Below are 16,396 nucleotides of genomic sequence, written 5' to 3'. Positions count from 1 at the left end.
TTGTTTAAGAATAAACATTTATTACATTTTCATACATATAAATCTGCAAGACAAGTTATTTATTCAACCATGGCAGGTACTGTATATCACAAGGCATCCCCTTTTTGAGGTTATACAATGGCGACACCTACCGCAACAGCACCAGATATGAATATTTGTAATTCACTTACCTAACACAAGGTGTCGCTGTAAAGCAACAAACTCGGGAGCCCACGGTGTCAGAAAAATTTTTATTCCCTCACATTTCTGCTCAGCATCTAGACTCATCCCACCAGCTTCCCCCCCTACCCTGTTCCACAATAACACTTCCATGAGAAAAAGCCCAGGTTCAGTGTGCAGTAGTGCATGAGATGATGTCATTTACCGCTCTGATAAAGTTCACATTAGAATTACGCATTCCTTCGAGCTTCATTCTCAGTTTTTGTGGACTCAGGAAAAAGGTCACCATGGTAGTGCTTCTACTTACAGTTCATTGTGATTTTATAAATGGGAAATGTAACACACACACAAAAAATGTAGGTAACAATAACAGTGAGCAGTAGAAAAAAAAAAAGGCACAGTAAGTTCACCTCTGCTTTTCAGAGGCGGTTCTGGTTCTGCAGCAGTTCGAATTTAGTCATGCTGAGGGGCTCTGGATTTAAAACTTGTCCACTCCGGGAGTGCTGGATGTCTCCTTTCAGTACTCTCTCTCGACGCAGCCCACTTGAGCCGCGTTGTCGGGACACTTGCAGGAACGGCCGTTTGGTGTTGCTAAACACAGGTGGGAGCAGCCACCGTTGTTTCCAGAACAGTAGTTTTGTCCTGACAGACGGAGGGGACAAAGGAAACATTTTACAGCAGGCATCGGTGGGAAATAGCCTTTTCACTGCTTGTTATTAATGCACTAAAAACATCCAAAGGAAGCACGCAGCAATCTCCAGATGTTGGAGGCCCCTTTCCCCTGACTCTGCATTCCCTGGCTTTAGCCTTATCTATAAGAGAGGCTGTTGCCTGGTGCCATTAGTCATTCCTTTGCTTGATAATAAATACAAGCTGGAAGAATTCCCCCAGTTGCTTAAAGATTAAGAACTGTACTCGTGTTTTTTTGTTTGTTTGTTTGTTTTGTTTGCAAAGTGCTCTAAAGGATTCTTTAGAGAGCCTGCAGAGGTCACAACTAGGTCAGCCTGGTCCCAAAAAGGAAAAGGAACGCATAATAAGGTTGGCCTCAAAGGTAGCCCCCAAATATACAAGGGTCAAGCAGTTTCTGCATGCGGCTTTAAAGTGGAGCTGAACATCAGGGTTAGATACCGTGCAAAGATTCGCTTCGAGCATGTGAAGAGGGGGAATTGAAGGGGAATGTGCCATCACAACTTCCTACCTGCAGGACACTGGGCATAGGCTGTGGCGATCCCGTATAACCTGGTCCGCTTCTGAGGCTGGAACTCATCTGACTCCCTGCTGGCATAGCGGTCCACTGCAATCACAGCATCCCTGTTGCAAACACAGTCAGCACAGGAGTTCAGAAATCCAGGACTATCTGAGCTTGCGCAATCATCCGTCCGGCCTCCTTATGTTTCCTACAAAGTCTGTCGAGACTGAGTAAGGCCAAAGAGGGGGATGAGGGTAGGTTTCTTAGCCACAACATGACATAGTTTGTGGTAAACTGTTTAAGTGTGCACCACCCACACCACCTCCTCTCAACCTTTCTGCGGCCCTGGCGAGATCACAGGGAGGCCCTGTGGAGGTCACTCGCAGACGTCTGGGACTGAGAAATTGCAAGCAGCTGTCACTTTTCAGGACTCCTCCTCACCTCATGTGCACACTAACACACACACATACTCACACATGCACACACACACAAAGCCCTCCCCCTTTTTTTTCTGCAGTCACTCAGGAATAAATAACTTACAGAGCCGGACACATGTGGAGGAAGCTCCACAATTTCGAGTGTGGGAGCGTCTGAGCCCTGCCACAGAGAATGTAAAGGGGGTTGAGTGTGGGCAGCTTTTTGACCTTTAACCTTCCCTCTCTTTCCTCTGCCTTGACACATTGAATCACAGGTAAAAGTAAAAACCCTGTGTCTTCGGTGCTACAACACCAGTGGTTCTCATTTATAAACAAACTCCAGCTGCAAGAAATATTATTATTATTTTTTTTTTTCATGATTTAAAAAGGCAGAGTTTGAAAAAACATTCTTAAAATAAAAATCAAACCTTCGCCAGTCGGTGTAATAGATGTTTTTCCCGAAAGCTGTCATTCCAAAAGGATACTGGATCCTCTCCAAAACCGTACTGCGACTACCCCGACCTGGATCCATGCACTCCATTTTTTGCGTGCCTGCAGGCAAGAGACTGTAATTAGTGCTGCTTGCACACAGCAGACACCGTTTCACAGATGAGTCATCTGTCTGAAATCTACCTGCGTCTGCCCAGCAAAGCTGTGAGCTGTGAGGGTCGTAAGTCAAGCCGTTTGGCAGGCCTAGATTGTCTCTAACCAGCACCCGTCTGTTGGATCCATCCATGTAAGATGTCTCAATCTTGGGGGCTTTACGGTTCCAGTCAGCCCAGTATAGGTTACTGTTGGAGGACAGGTGAAGAGTGAGTCTGCTGTGATGTTCAGCAACACTGAATATCAATCTGTTTGTGAATGTTACCTGCTCTTTAAAGTAAATGAGCATCGCAGATTTTCACCGAGAGTGCTGTTTAACTCAAACTATGTTCAATAAACAGGCTGTTAAATCATAACGCACCCGTTGGAAGGGTCAGCGATGATGGCTCGTGGGTTGACGAGGTCGGTGTTTATGAGGACACGTCGGTTAGACCCGTCCAGAGACGCCACCTCGATGTGATCCTTAGCGGAATCCGTCCAGAACATTGTTCGACCCAAGTGGTCGATCGCAATCCCTTCTGGGCTTTCCAAACCTGTTAAAACAGTGCATTTTTTCTGTTTTTTTTAACCTCCTCTTTCAAAATGTAGGGGAACCAGTAGCATGAAGAAAACACTACCTGAACTAATGACAGAAGTGGGCTCTCCCCCCTCGATGTTGGCCTTGCTGATGGAGGGAGACGTGATTTCTGTCCAGTACACCATTTTCTCCACACAGTCGTAGGCTACACCAATGATGACCTTCTCCTGTGGAGCCAAGGAGGGTGTGAGCAAACAACAAACCTTTGAAGTGCAGTTTTCGTCACACAACAACGGTCCAGAACGTGGAGCAGATGTGCTTTTTGGATGGTATCGTCGAGACTTTAAATCCAAACAAACTGAGTCACACAGTGAGGAGCTCAAGCAGCTCAAATCAGTGCAACAAGAAAAGCAGACTGCAACTGTAAAGTTGTCTGACTGATGTTAGCAATTAGCTTGAATGTCACCATGTGCCCCCAGTAAAGTGCAAGCTTTGGATGCGAGAAGCAGATGGGAAAAATCCCAGAGCTGAAGAAAGTTTTAGGACAACAGAGCGCAGTTATTTGTGACTGTTTTCTCATATATTATTTAAATTAAGTAAACAATCCTGACAGGAAATTGTGGCTTTAACTTAAAAATAAGAATAAAACTGCTGCAAAAGCCATATAAAAATTTATGAAATAACTCCTCTCTTAAAGATGAACTTACGGGCAGGTGGAGGACGGGCTTGGCATCGTTCTTTTTCATGTCGTAACCCCCCAGAGGAACGTGCTCTATCCTGCCGCTCTGGGCAAACAGCAGGTGTGTTCCTGGGGTCAGGGCGTCCACATCGGGCCGTGGCCGGGGTCCGACGGGCGGCAGCCCAGTATTGTGGTCGATACCTAATTGAGACGCACACAAATCAGTTCATCAAAACTCCCGAAGTGTTTGTGCTTCCATAGTTTTTGTTTAATGCCACTGTGAGTGACACTGTCACCTCTTTCTGTGATTTACTCACACATTGGTCTGCTGCCAGGCCCGGTGCGAGTCCCCGAGATCTCCTGTCCATTTTGGTCCACGCACCAGCAATGTCCCGTGCTTCCATGGCACTGCATGGGCTCATATTGACCGTTGTTATCACACGTGGGGATGTAAGCGCCAATCGGAGGCCGCGGCCCCCGTGGGCCAGACACACCCAGGACGTTCTCTCTGTGAACCTCACATCGTGTTTTTGGCCTCCCTGAAGAAAAATATGAAAAGAAAGACTCGAAAATTAACAAATACAGCCTGCAACAAACTCCCCGAACTTGTTTCTTTTATCTTTTTGGAGTCTTCTAATTTAAATTTCAGCTACACATAAAATTCACATCCTTCACAAGGCATGACAAATTCCTCGCGCTTTCCAGAAGGGAATGAGAAACAGATTCCAGCTGGCACCAATATACTCTGGCGAGGAATTCATTTTCCAAACACCCCCTCCGGCCTAAACGGCTACAAGGCTGTGAATGAAAATGACCCATTTTGCGAAACAACATCAAACAAAAAACTATTACTCGGCTGTCTGAACTCCAGTGAAGGACCTCCATAACAAACATGTAACTACACAGGCTTTATTTTCAACCCCCAGAATGAATGTGCAGCCAAGCCAGCTAACAAATGTTTAAAGCAGTGCAATTCAGAGAGTTCACCTACCAGGAAGGCACTGGAAACCGTCGCCGCTGTAACCTGGCCTGCACTGGCAGGTAAAGGATCCCTCTGTGTTGTAACACACGGCGTCTGAGTGACACCTGCTTTGCTGACACTCGTCTATGTCTTCAGGCAGATGGATGAGATGATGGTGAGATGGATGGATGGAGGATGAGAGAGCAGAAAAAAATCAAATATGAACATTTTCTGTGTCATTTTATGAGTGGAGATCCATGCAGAAGAGCTTGGGTGAACCTTTGACTTAAACTTTCCTCAAATAGCAGAAAATCAAGCAAAAATGTGGAAAGAATGGAAGGACCCAGACCAGAGAAACCCCTCCAAAAACCCTACACCCAGACCCGGGACCTCTACACATGAAATTCCCATCTGCTTTTAATGTTTCACTCTTCGGTCTCTGTTGGTGTATTATGCAACCAACCTGACCGCCCACAGTCCCGAGCAGATGGTGTAACAATTCAAATAATTCCTAAGGATGCATTTGGTGAATCAAGTGATTTTGGCCACACTGAACGTAGTCCTTACTTTCAGCAGATTTTTCTTCATGTCCCTCGTTTTTGACCGGTCACACTTAAAGCTGCTTTGATCTTAAGTGCGCCGGACCAGTGAAATTACATGACAAATGTGTAAAATCATTGCCCAGACTGTCCTGTAGTTATAAAATTCAAAGTTTCATTCAGAAAACAAAGCCGTTTTCTGTGAACTCACTGTAAAAAAACAAAACCATAAATTTCTGTGGTAGATAGTAAAAAAAAACCCAGGAAATTTCCATCATGTAATTGTGTATCTATAGATGACTTTGCTGTAGTATAAAGCGGGGTGGGGGGAATCTTTATCAATAGGAAAAGGTGTAAAACTTAAACAAATATAAATAAAGTGAAGTTATAGTGAGTAAAGTTAAAACTGTGTTTCTAAAACTCCGGGGTGGAGTTTTTGCTGGGCCGATTCTGGCCCCTGGGCCTTATGTTTCACACCCCTGCTTTAGAAGCTCCTACTATTTAATTTAATTGTTTAATTTTATTTCATAAATGGAAGGAACAGGGAAAACTGCAAATCCTTACATGCAGCCAACAAACTTTAAGCCTTTTTTTGTCAGTAAAATTACCTAAAAACTCATTTAATAATAGAAAACACGTAACACTGCTTATTGCAGGTTGGTGAACTATGCAAAAAAGAAAACCCACAAACAAACAAACAATGAAAAAAATTCTGAGAGCATTATGTTTGTCTGCAGTACCTTGGCAGCTTCTACCGTCTCCTGTGAACCCTTGTAGGCAGGTGCAGACGTAGGACGAGCCTCCGGCGTAGCTGCACTGAGCATGGGGTGAGCAGGTATGGGTGCCTGCCTCACAGTGGTCCACGGGTCGATCAACCTCTGAGGAGAAGCAGAACAAGTTCTGGGAAATGCTATCAGCGTGAGAAAAATAATGTGTTGACTGGTTTTGGATAGAGCCGCTTAAGTTGGGGAACAGGGTGAAAAATATGGCGTGAAATTAAGACGAATGAATATACTTTAATATTTATTTAACTGAAATTCAAGTTGGATCTTTTTGGGGCATGCCAGAAAATACTTTACAGCCACCGCGCTGAGCAAATCTAATTTGCTGCTGCTGCTACACGTGTTAATAATCACCACAGACTTTTTCATACAATAATGAATTTTATTACAGGTTATGTTTGCACCTCTACCTCCTTAGAACCAGGTAGGGTTTGCCTGATATGGAATAGCACTTTACAGCACACAAAAGCCACTTACTAATGCAGGTTCTCTGGTCACTACCGAACTGATACCCCTCTTCGCACTCGCAGCGGAAGGTCCCGGGCTGGTTGTTGCAGATAGCGTTAGGGCCGCAGCGTTGAGGATCCTCTCTGCACTCATCGTTGTCTGATAAAAAAAGAAAAAGAAAGAAAAGAGTAGTGATGAGATGCTAAACTGATTAAATTTTTTTTCGTCTGTCTACTGTCTTTTGCTTATCTAATTCAGAGTCACAGAAGAGGCTGGAGCGTATCCCAGCTGTCATAGGATGAGAGGCGGGGTACATCCTGGACAGATCGCCTCTCTGTCCAAGTGCCTTTTTCCTGTTTTTATGTATGTAAAATCCTGGGAAACTTTACGTGTGACGTTGAGTCGTGTAAACAAAATGACTTGATTTAAATAGTCTTGGACTGGGTCAGAGTTTGAGAAGTCTGGTTTGCCAGATAAGTTTTTCATTATCAAATGTTTTCGGATCAAAGAAAAGAGCCTGATTAGATTTATAATAATACTTTTATGATAGCATCTGTCTGAAATTCTTCCTTCCTCTTCCTGTTTGGTCTCTAATGCAAAAGATTCGGTTGTATAGAGGTTGAAATAGCTCTGTTAACCTGGTCTCTGAGTCGGAAATGCTTTGTTTATCCTATGGGACTCCCCCTGCTAATTGTATGATTGTGCCATTCCCTAGTCAGGAAGGAAGGCTTTAGAAAATCTGGGTTGATTTTAATGATGAGTTTGAAAGATATGGAAACAGTTAGATTTTTTCCAAAAGCAGAAAATAAACTCTAACTGCTCTTTGTTACACGATTAAATATGCAGTTCTTACCATAACATGCGCGTCCATCGCCGCTGAAACCAGCAGCACATTGGCAAGTGAACGTTGCTCCCTCTCCGACTTTGCAAACAGCATTCGTGTCACATCCGTGTCTTCCGGTTAAGCATGGGTTGTGCTCCGGCTGCCCTCCTGAAAAGGAAAGGTGAATTTTATTTCTAAACAGGTTTTGTTTTGGGTTTTTGAAGCAAAACATACCTATTTTTACCATTTAACAATAGCAACAAAAAGCCTGTCTGGCAAAAATAATCTCTCTGTCAGGACGTTGTTCCTGAGGAAGGAAGTGAGCTCAAACCAAAGGCAGGAAAACGAATACGTCTTCTCACCATTGATGTCCCCGATCTTGCTGGTCAGGGCGAACCGGATGAGTTGTTGTGCAGGATCGTAAATGGCAAAAATGTGGTCCACGCTTAGCATCTGTGTAGGTTTCATGTCTCTCAAAGTCTCGCTATGATAGCAGCCGTTGAAGGAGATTGTCTCACGCCACTGATATCTCCTGGTTTCCCTGGATCCATCCTGCAGAGTCACTACGTAGTCCCGAGTGGACGACGAGGTGATCACTGAAAGGCAAGATGGACACGTTAGAAACGCTCACCTTTTTTCACTTCTTTTATGTCTCGCTCAAAATCAGAAAAGGTGGTGAAATATTGTTTCTCTGTTCAAGTCATGTCTCACAGTTGTTGTTGTACTGGTAGATCTCAGAATACGGGTCGAGCTTTATGGTGGAGCCAAGAGGCACCTCGGCCACCCGGCCCTCCAGGTTGGTGCTCACAATCAGGTGGTCGTGCTCATCGATGCCTTTAAACTCTTGCCTGATGTTCAGCTTTTCATTCCCTGGCATAAAGGTCACCTCAGCCTGCCGAGTGAACTCCCCCCCTGTGGAGGCCAGAGAGGAGGATGTTAACTCTAATACTGGCCCGGGATGAACTTTGTCTCGTGGCCTTCTGTTACAGCTGAGGTAATGCGAGTGGAATTCAGGGAGACAGTGCAGAAGACTGCAGCTGTATGCAAGCTGTGTTTGCAGCAGCGCAAACAGCTTGTTTACAGAAATTTATGCTTCCCACTAGTTTTTTTTTTAAACCCTGTAAAAACTACAAGGCAAGCTACTGAATATCACATCATGAGATATCTTCATTGCAGCGTTGTTCTCACTCACCGATGATGCTGAAGCCGTTCTTGAAGCCTGGGTGCTCCAGAGCAAACGCCCACCCAATCACACCGCTAATTGACACCAGGGGCTCCAGCGAGGGCCCAACAGTCTCCGGGAGGTCACTGATGGCGACGTAGGCTCGACCCTCATTCGCAACAATGTAAGAATGGAGGTCGATGTTGGCGAACTCCACCGGAGAAGGAGACCTGCCCACAAACACTCTTCCGTGTACTTTGCCGTTCACCCTCTGTGGCTTTCCTGCAAAATCCCCCAAAGAAAACAAAACAAAAACACAGCCACCCCACTGAAGTTACTCACCGAGACGTGCAAACCCACTTCCCTTAAAATGAATTTCATCCAAGAACAGCTAAGATTTCTTCTAATGTTTCCACATCAACTAGCTAATAAAAAACGTCATATTTAAACGCTTTTCTGCGTGTACCTTCTGCCACACACTGTATCCCGTTGCCATAGAAGCCAGAGATGCAATGGCAGCAGTATCCGTTGGCATAGTCCCTGCATTCACCAAACTTGGAGCATTTATTTCTGTTGTTTGCACAGCTGCCAAGGTTGTACGAGAACACTGAAAACATGGGGAACGGTAAGAATACCATGACTGGAACAGCTGATAAGACAAGTACAATAAACATTTATATACAACATGCTCTCACTCTCAAAATACACTGTGATAGACAGCATGGCTCAGGAAGCAGAGCTGCAGACAAGCTAGACATCATAAACTCACCATCTACATTTATAATTGGATCATCCACCTCCACCACCTCCGGGTTCTGTGGTTGGAACTGAACTGGGTGGACTTCAGTCTGTTCCTGCAGATAAGGAGGGTAGGCTACCACCGGTCTGTCAGGGTACAGCGGCCTCCTTGCAGCGCTGGACTCCTCATAAGCGTCAACATCTTCTTGTGGTGGAGCCTCAGTGGGCAGCTCAGGGACCTCACCTGGAGCCACGTTGCTAAAAAAGGGAGAAGTCCCAATCTCGTACACCCATACACCCCTCAGGCCAGAGTTCGTCTCCCTGTGGGGGGAAAAGTTTAGATTCTGGGCAGAAAACATGTCTTCAAGAACCGTCATTGTTACCGTCTGACTTACTCTGCTAAAGCTCTAACGGACTGCTCGTCATCAGTGGTGGTGCGGTAGTATGGTCCCTTGATGGAACTGAAGAAACCCCGGACTAAACCCTTACTGAAACCAGCATGCATGATTACATTAGTGTCTCCCACAAGCATGGAGGAAAACTTTATCCCATCCCTTGGATAGAGGACAATAGCGTATGACGTGGTCTCCAGAGATGCAATAACCAGCTGGAAGGTGTTTCTCTGAGAAACAAAACATTATAGACTCTGTCAGTGATCACATCCACTTTAGATTACTTGAATAACTATGTGACACTCACCTTCTTGATGCCGCTGTCTCCTCTGCTCTCAAGTCCATGGGTGGTGACATCAACCCAGGTGACCACCACAGCATGGGTGGGATTGATTTCGTCATCTTCAGGGAAAGCCCTGTTGATGTGCTCAGCAGCGCGGCGTAGAATATCAGGACTGGAGTCCTCTCGGAAGAAAACTTTCCCCACACCATCGCTCGTGTGCAGGTCTCCTTGCAGAGCTGCAATCATGCCAAATTTTGGGGGCATTTTGCCAAGATACGTCAGCTCGCTTTCTGGCTCTTTTGTGGCGACGAACCCATTGGTATTAATCTGAAACGAAAAGCTAAAATCATTAATCCAGAAGACAGAAACTGAAATGAAATCCCTGCGATGTTGTACACAGTTTTATTCTTGACACAACTTGAACTGTTTCACAGGGGATACAATCTGACCCACTTTGATCTTCATTGCAGTAATGATTTGAGTCAGCAGCTATGTCCCACTACTGTGCTAATGAACAAACAAGATGCTATTTAACGCAGTCTTTACACACTTGCAGTGGGAACACATGCAAGGCTCGTAAAAAAGAAAGAAAAAAGCGCTCGTGTGAAGAAAACATGCCCAGACACACACTGGACATGGGGGCTCCTTCACTTCCTGACCAAAGGAAAAAACAAAAGGTTTCCTGTCCTTGCCCCCGATGAGTAGCCCCAGAGAGCCTAAAGATTGCGCACTAAATGTCATTACAGAAACTTCCTGCCAAAATGGAGGGTAGATCTGGGAAAATGATCAGTGATCCTATTTACAGAGGTGCTGCAGATAGAGAGCTCTAAGGTTAGTGGTTAACATGTAAGTGCTCAGTAAAAAATGGATCATACTCATGAAGGGTGAGAAGAATCATCCCCCCCACCCCAGGGCAGAGACAGTTCAGGGCAGACCGTCTCAGAGATGAAAACAAAACTCTTGAGGGCATCTTGACTGCAGCGCAGAAATATGTTTGTGGTGGGTAATGGAAGGTTAACCTGGAGGCAGTCAGCAGACTAATTGGTGAACGCTGCATTCATGTGTTTCATTTAAGCTCCAGACTCATGTGTTAATCACGTTAATCATTGTCTCTGCACGATCTCCTTAAATGGAGATCGTGCAGAGACAGCCTCCACTGGGTTGAGACTGGACAGGCTACTGTGGAATGAATGGCAAGCTTTACTAAAGAAGAAACTTTCATTTTAAGAGCTTGAATGCTTGGTAGAAACATCTTTATGCATAAAACATCAGCAAAGCTTTGACGAATGCATCTGTTAGTGTAATCACTGCGTCATGGCACAGTTTACTCATGCAGCACTGAAACAGAGATGTAGCACTTTTCTTTGAAACCAGAACTGCGGGAATAAAGGGCTGTTTGTCCGTTCCACACAATGGTGCGGCTTTTAAAAACACTACAGGCCAACAGTTAATATTCTAGCAAATCATACAGTTTTACATGATTTACTGCATTTATTCCAGAAACAAACCTCCCAGTGACCACTCTGTAAAGTTCTCTGTCTCATCACTGGGTGTTTTTAGGATGGATTGCAAAATAAGGTTTGGTATTTGGTATCGGCAGTAAAATGATAACCTCGAGGGAAACAAAGAAATGCCTGGGCACATGCTTTCGACATGATACAGTCGCATCTGCATATAAGAAATCCAGTATTTACAAATACTCCACAGACAAGAAAAAAGTCATACGCTGCTGGAACTCCGTTGTCCAACTTCCAGGAACTGTTTAAATTCACTCCATTTCTGGCTAACGCGCAATTGCGCAAGAACTACGGACGTTTGATGACCAGTAAAGCCAACGCAAGTGCATTAATGTTAATAATAATAATCATCAAAATGTTAAGAATTAACTTACAAAGATGCTGAGGAAAGTGCCATCATAAAACAACACCGGTTTGCTCAGATCCAGTCGGTACGTCTGATCATTCCCTGGCTCCAGTAACTGGTCTCTTGCGCTCGGGCCAAAAGGAAAAAGCTCGTCTCGACTTATGCTCTTTACCGAGACCACAAATCCGAGAAAACTCAGACAAGCAATCCAGCCTTTCTCCTTCCAACCCATGGTCCGTCTTTCAGAGGGAGCTAAGCAGTCCTGCGTTAAAGGCGCGAGTGATACATCCAACCCAGTAGTTGTAGAAAGAGTTGTGGGCGGTCACTAACTCACAGAGGAGTTTCAGTGAGAGGTAGTCCAAACTTTGCTTTCATTAATGTTCCTGAAACAAATGGTATGGTGCTGTTGTTGTTGTTTTCTTTTTATAATGGCATGCACTTTGACTGAGTCAAATTAAACTCTGAGAAGAGCTAAGGTCATTTGCAGATCCTTTATTTAAAATTCTTCAAACGGATTATTGCAGTGTTGCCAATACAGTAGAAAACAGACAGCTATGTGCAGATTATAAGTGGTTTTAATAGAAGGGCCACTGTCTCTGGAGGGACAACACTGAAGCTGTATTTGCAGGTTTGGACATAGGCCAGCAGGCCATCAGAGCATGGACCAGTAACCGGCAACAGAGCCCCATGCCCGGTTTGACTGAAACATTATGTAAAGGACAATATCACAAAGCACTGTACCATACACTAATCATTTGAGGCATGTGCTGAGGCTATCAGACTCATCTCCAGTTGGGATAATGAGAGTCATGCCGGTACAGTAATATGCTTCAACTTGGAGCTGTTTTTGAGATGCTTAGTGAACCGTCCAACTCTTCGGTCCACAGTGCTCTGGCAGTTTGTATTCACGGTCCCCCACAAAGGGTTTTTGCAAATGTTTACCATCACTCCAAAATGCAGACTCATCCACTGCTGTAGCTCTTAAAGTATCTTCAATGACAAATTACCTCCAAGACCTAGAATGATTTCCAAAGTATCTGATATGTTTAGACAATGTTTCTGTGGTTTTCTCATAAATACCACCAGGAGGAGATTTCTTTAAACAAGACAGTGATTTATGAAGCTGCCTAATGTTGTGATAAAACACCCAACATTAACTTCTTTTTCAAACCTGCTGAGACTGTGTAAATGAAATATTTCTTCTGTTCCTCTGAGCTGCAAAATAGTTGCATATTTAATCATCTGGGAATTTACCCAGCTGTATTTATTTATTTAGAAAGAGATCTTGACACCCCCCCCCCCCCCCCCCCCCCCCAATGTTCAGCACAAAGTTAGGCCGATGATCAAGCATTAGTAATAACTGGCAATGAGTCTTTTCGAGTATGAACGGCCTGTTTAAGGTCACGTCAAAGCATCTCAATCTGATGTAAGTCCAGACTTTGACTAGGCCACTCAAAAACCTCCCCCTTTTTAAAAATCCAGTCGAAGGTGGACTTGTTGATTTATGAACTCTGAACTTAACTGACACAAGTGAGATCTGCAGTTCTTTAGATGTTGTTCTCTGTGCTTTTGTAACCTCCTGAATGGATCATTAAAGGGTTATTGCAATAATTTTGATAGGCTGGCCTTTCCTGGGAATGTTCAAGATGCCGTTCCAAGGTTTTTCCATTTGTAGATAATGGCTCCTACTGTGCTTCACTGAAGTCCCAAAACCTTAGAAATTATACTTCCAAAGGGATCTCAGATGTTGAGATCTCTTAGTCTACACACACACACACACACACACACACACACACACACACACACACACACACACACACACACACACACATGAAATGTTTAAAAGATGAAATGTTTGATGATCTGAAACATTTAAGTGTAACAAATATGCAAAAAAAGAAGAAATCAGGAAGAGAGCACATACTTTTTCACAGCACCGAACATGCTGTGGTTCCAAAATCAGCAAGTCAGTATCCCCCAATGTCTTTCTGTTTTTCTACAGCTAAAAGGCGCCACCTCGTGGTCACTTTGTGGGATTTCCATTTGTGGTTTCTAAATGCCTACCCCACAGATTCACATGGCTTCAAAATTAATCTGCATACACCATATTTAAATAACATAGTGCACTTGTATTTCCTTAACACAGATTTAGATTGTTATATATGGGCTGCAGAGAATGTTATTCATAACAGCACATTGTTTGTAGGAAATAAAATGGATCTCTCTGCGTTTGAATGATGAGACACAATGGACCCTTGTTGGGATATTTACATCAGAGCTGGTGATGCCATTAGGTCTGACTCGTTACTGTCTGAGCGAGTCTGCTTTCTCTTACCAAGTTGCCTAGGAACCAGCAGGCTGGTGTTTGATGTGTCTATAACAGGACGCTGTGGCCTGATAATCAGACTGAAGTGCTATTTCATTATCACTCCAATACTGTTACAGATGAAACCAGAGATGCAGGCAATATGAAGGGCTGCAGGCAGGCTGAAGTAATTCTGAGTGAACAAAGAAACCGATATATACCATGTACAAAGAGGTTTTATGCTATCTGTATAGACTGACAGTACACAGCCACAACAGTGAAACCACTGACTGGTCAGTTTACTGCAATGTTCTGCTGGGAAATGCCTTGAGTCCTGGCATTCATGTGGATGTTACTTTGACACTTACCACCCACCTAAACTTTGGAATGGACTAAGACATCCATCCACACCTCCCACTCCATGTCAGAGCAATGGTATCCCCCAACAGCAGAACAGTTCATCCCAGCACTCTGTACAAACTACACTGACCTGGCCTAATTAAGACATACCGTAATTAAGCCTCTTGTCGAATTATTCATCTTTGAAGTAAAAATCTATGCATTTATGTTCGCATTTACACAGGCCAAACACAAAATCACATATCTCTGATATTGGAGAGTACCAACCTGTGGTTTCACAGCCAAGGCGGAGGTACTGTAGCTGACGGCATCCTGTTTGGTGTCTGGCTGGCACTGTCCCCGTGTGCTAAAAGATTAATGGATCACAGTGACCTCCATCCTTGACATTCTTCGTGTTCACATGCCCTGGTCTTGTGAAACCAAAACCTTGCTGCTAGGATATTTACCATAACAAACAAACGTCCCTTAGATTTCTGTGCACATTGGATAAATAACCGATTGGGTCATAAACTGAATTATGTGACTTGCGGTTGGAATTACAGGGAAATGTTACATTTGATTTCATTTTCATTTTTAAAACACAAAAAGTGTTTTATTTGTGACCAGGTGGACTATTCAATGTATGAAAACTATATGAGGTCTTCTGAAACTCAGGATGTAGTTTAAAATGTGGCAGAAAATAATCCTGATGATGTCATGAAAGCCATGGGACTTACTTTTTTAAATGAAAAAGCTACATCGCAAGATGTATCTGTGAAGTTCTAAAAATGTGGGTGTTTTCCAGGCAGGAAAGGTCAAATGAAGAACCGATCTGCTTCATCAAAGCTGTAGCATTCAGTATTTTTGGATCATGACTCATAACAGGAACTAAAAGTCAGGAAACGATCGCCTCTGTAGGATTAGTTCAAACATTTGTTGACCATTTAAAAGTTTGTCTTTCGCCAAGGTTGGCTGTTTCTTTATGATAATTTAACTGTATAAACAGTGTCTTTATACCATAAAGTCAACCTATCATACTTTTTTCTTATTTTGTGTCATCAACATACTCTTACAGTGCTGCATATTCATATTAAACATGGAAAAAGTCTACAATAATGACATCAGTGTCTTCTCAGAGAGTCAAAACCTCAGGTTTCAACTGCTCAGACAGACTTTTCTGCTCTGGGATCTAGATCATGTTCAGTATTACACCCTTTATTTAAACAGGATGTCCCCCTTTGATCAAGAAAGAATGTACATAGAAATAGAAAGACACATTATACATAGTTGAGGAAAAGTATGCATGAGAATGATTTCAGATTCATAAATAGATCATTTTGAAATGTTCTGGTAACATCAGAAAATGTAGCTCCATGTTTATTTATTTCTGTATTTGTTGGAGCTCATTCCAGTTACAGGCAGTAAGGTTTCTAAATCCAGTTTTTTGAAGTTCAGTGTGGATAAGAGGCAAAGCTAATGTTAGAAAGTCCTGTGACCTGACGCATTAAAGTGATGTCCTGAAAGAGGCAAACACCTCTGACTGTGAGCACAGCACCGGCGGTTCAAACCGAAAAAAAAATCATTACTTTATTGACCTCATTCAATTCTTGTGTCCTTTTTGTAAATTCAATTTTTGCCCTGTTTTACGATTGGCTTGTCAGTCATCTGTAAGGACCTTTGGACTGCAATAATCTATTAAATATACAAATTCATTCTGATTAACTGTAATTTGAAATGAGATAACCTCGAAAGTCTGAGGCTCTGTCTTGTAAAGAGGACAAGTGCCAGACGCTAAATAAAAATAACATTTTCCTCCTTTTTGTATGCAAATGTATCTCATTAAGAATAATTAATTCATTAATTATCGTATAATAAGTCTTTAAACTTCATAAAAATTTTAAACCGTAATGTTGATCTGGGATTTACACGTTCTCGTTCAAAACATGAGGTTATTACAGTAAGTAAAACTAGATGCGAATAAAATAAATAAATAAATCGAGTAAAAAGCTTCAGTTTTAATATTTGTTAATTTGGTTAAATTTATTCTCAGAACTTACCTGATGAGGCTTTGGCGGACATGTTCATTACATTGTTTCAGTATAATACCTTTCCAGATTTTCCTGAATCTTAACCCTGACACATTCTCTCCATACATTAACAGGAATTCAATAAAGGAAACAACTAATACTGAAACTAATA

The 16,396-nt window shown here is 43.1% G+C and overlaps 1 protein-coding gene across 1 annotated transcript; it reads right to left on the bottom strand.

Moving 5' to 3' along the window:
- Positions 1–11,858, bottom strand: nid1a (nidogen 1a). The gene is made up of 20 exons (XM_082556991.1): positions 11,582–11,858; positions 9,715–10,017; positions 9,411–9,637; positions 9,047–9,336; positions 8,744–8,884; positions 8,308–8,559; positions 7,827–8,027; positions 7,478–7,711; positions 7,146–7,283; positions 6,323–6,451; positions 5,804–5,941; positions 4,555–4,674; positions 3,881–4,102; positions 3,592–3,764; positions 2,985–3,111; positions 2,729–2,900; positions 2,398–2,555; positions 2,193–2,316; positions 1,358–1,470; positions 1–801 (listed from the first exon to the last, which is right to left on the bottom strand). Exons 1-20 carry the CDS (start codon positions 11,783–11,785, stop codon positions 677–679), a joined length of 3,591 nt encoding a protein of 1,196 aa, XP_082413117.1. The 5' UTR covers positions 11,786–11,858; the 3' UTR covers positions 1–676.
- Between the last annotated feature and the right edge of the window lie 4,538 nt (positions 11,859–16,396).

Source organism: Aulonocara stuartgranti (genome assembly GCF_965226115.1).
Source record: "Aulonocara stuartgranti genome assembly, chromosome: 13".
NCBI lineage: Eukaryota > Metazoa > Chordata > Actinopteri > Cichliformes > Cichlidae > Aulonocara > Aulonocara stuartgranti.
This window is presented reverse-complemented; position numbering and strand designations above follow the sequence as displayed.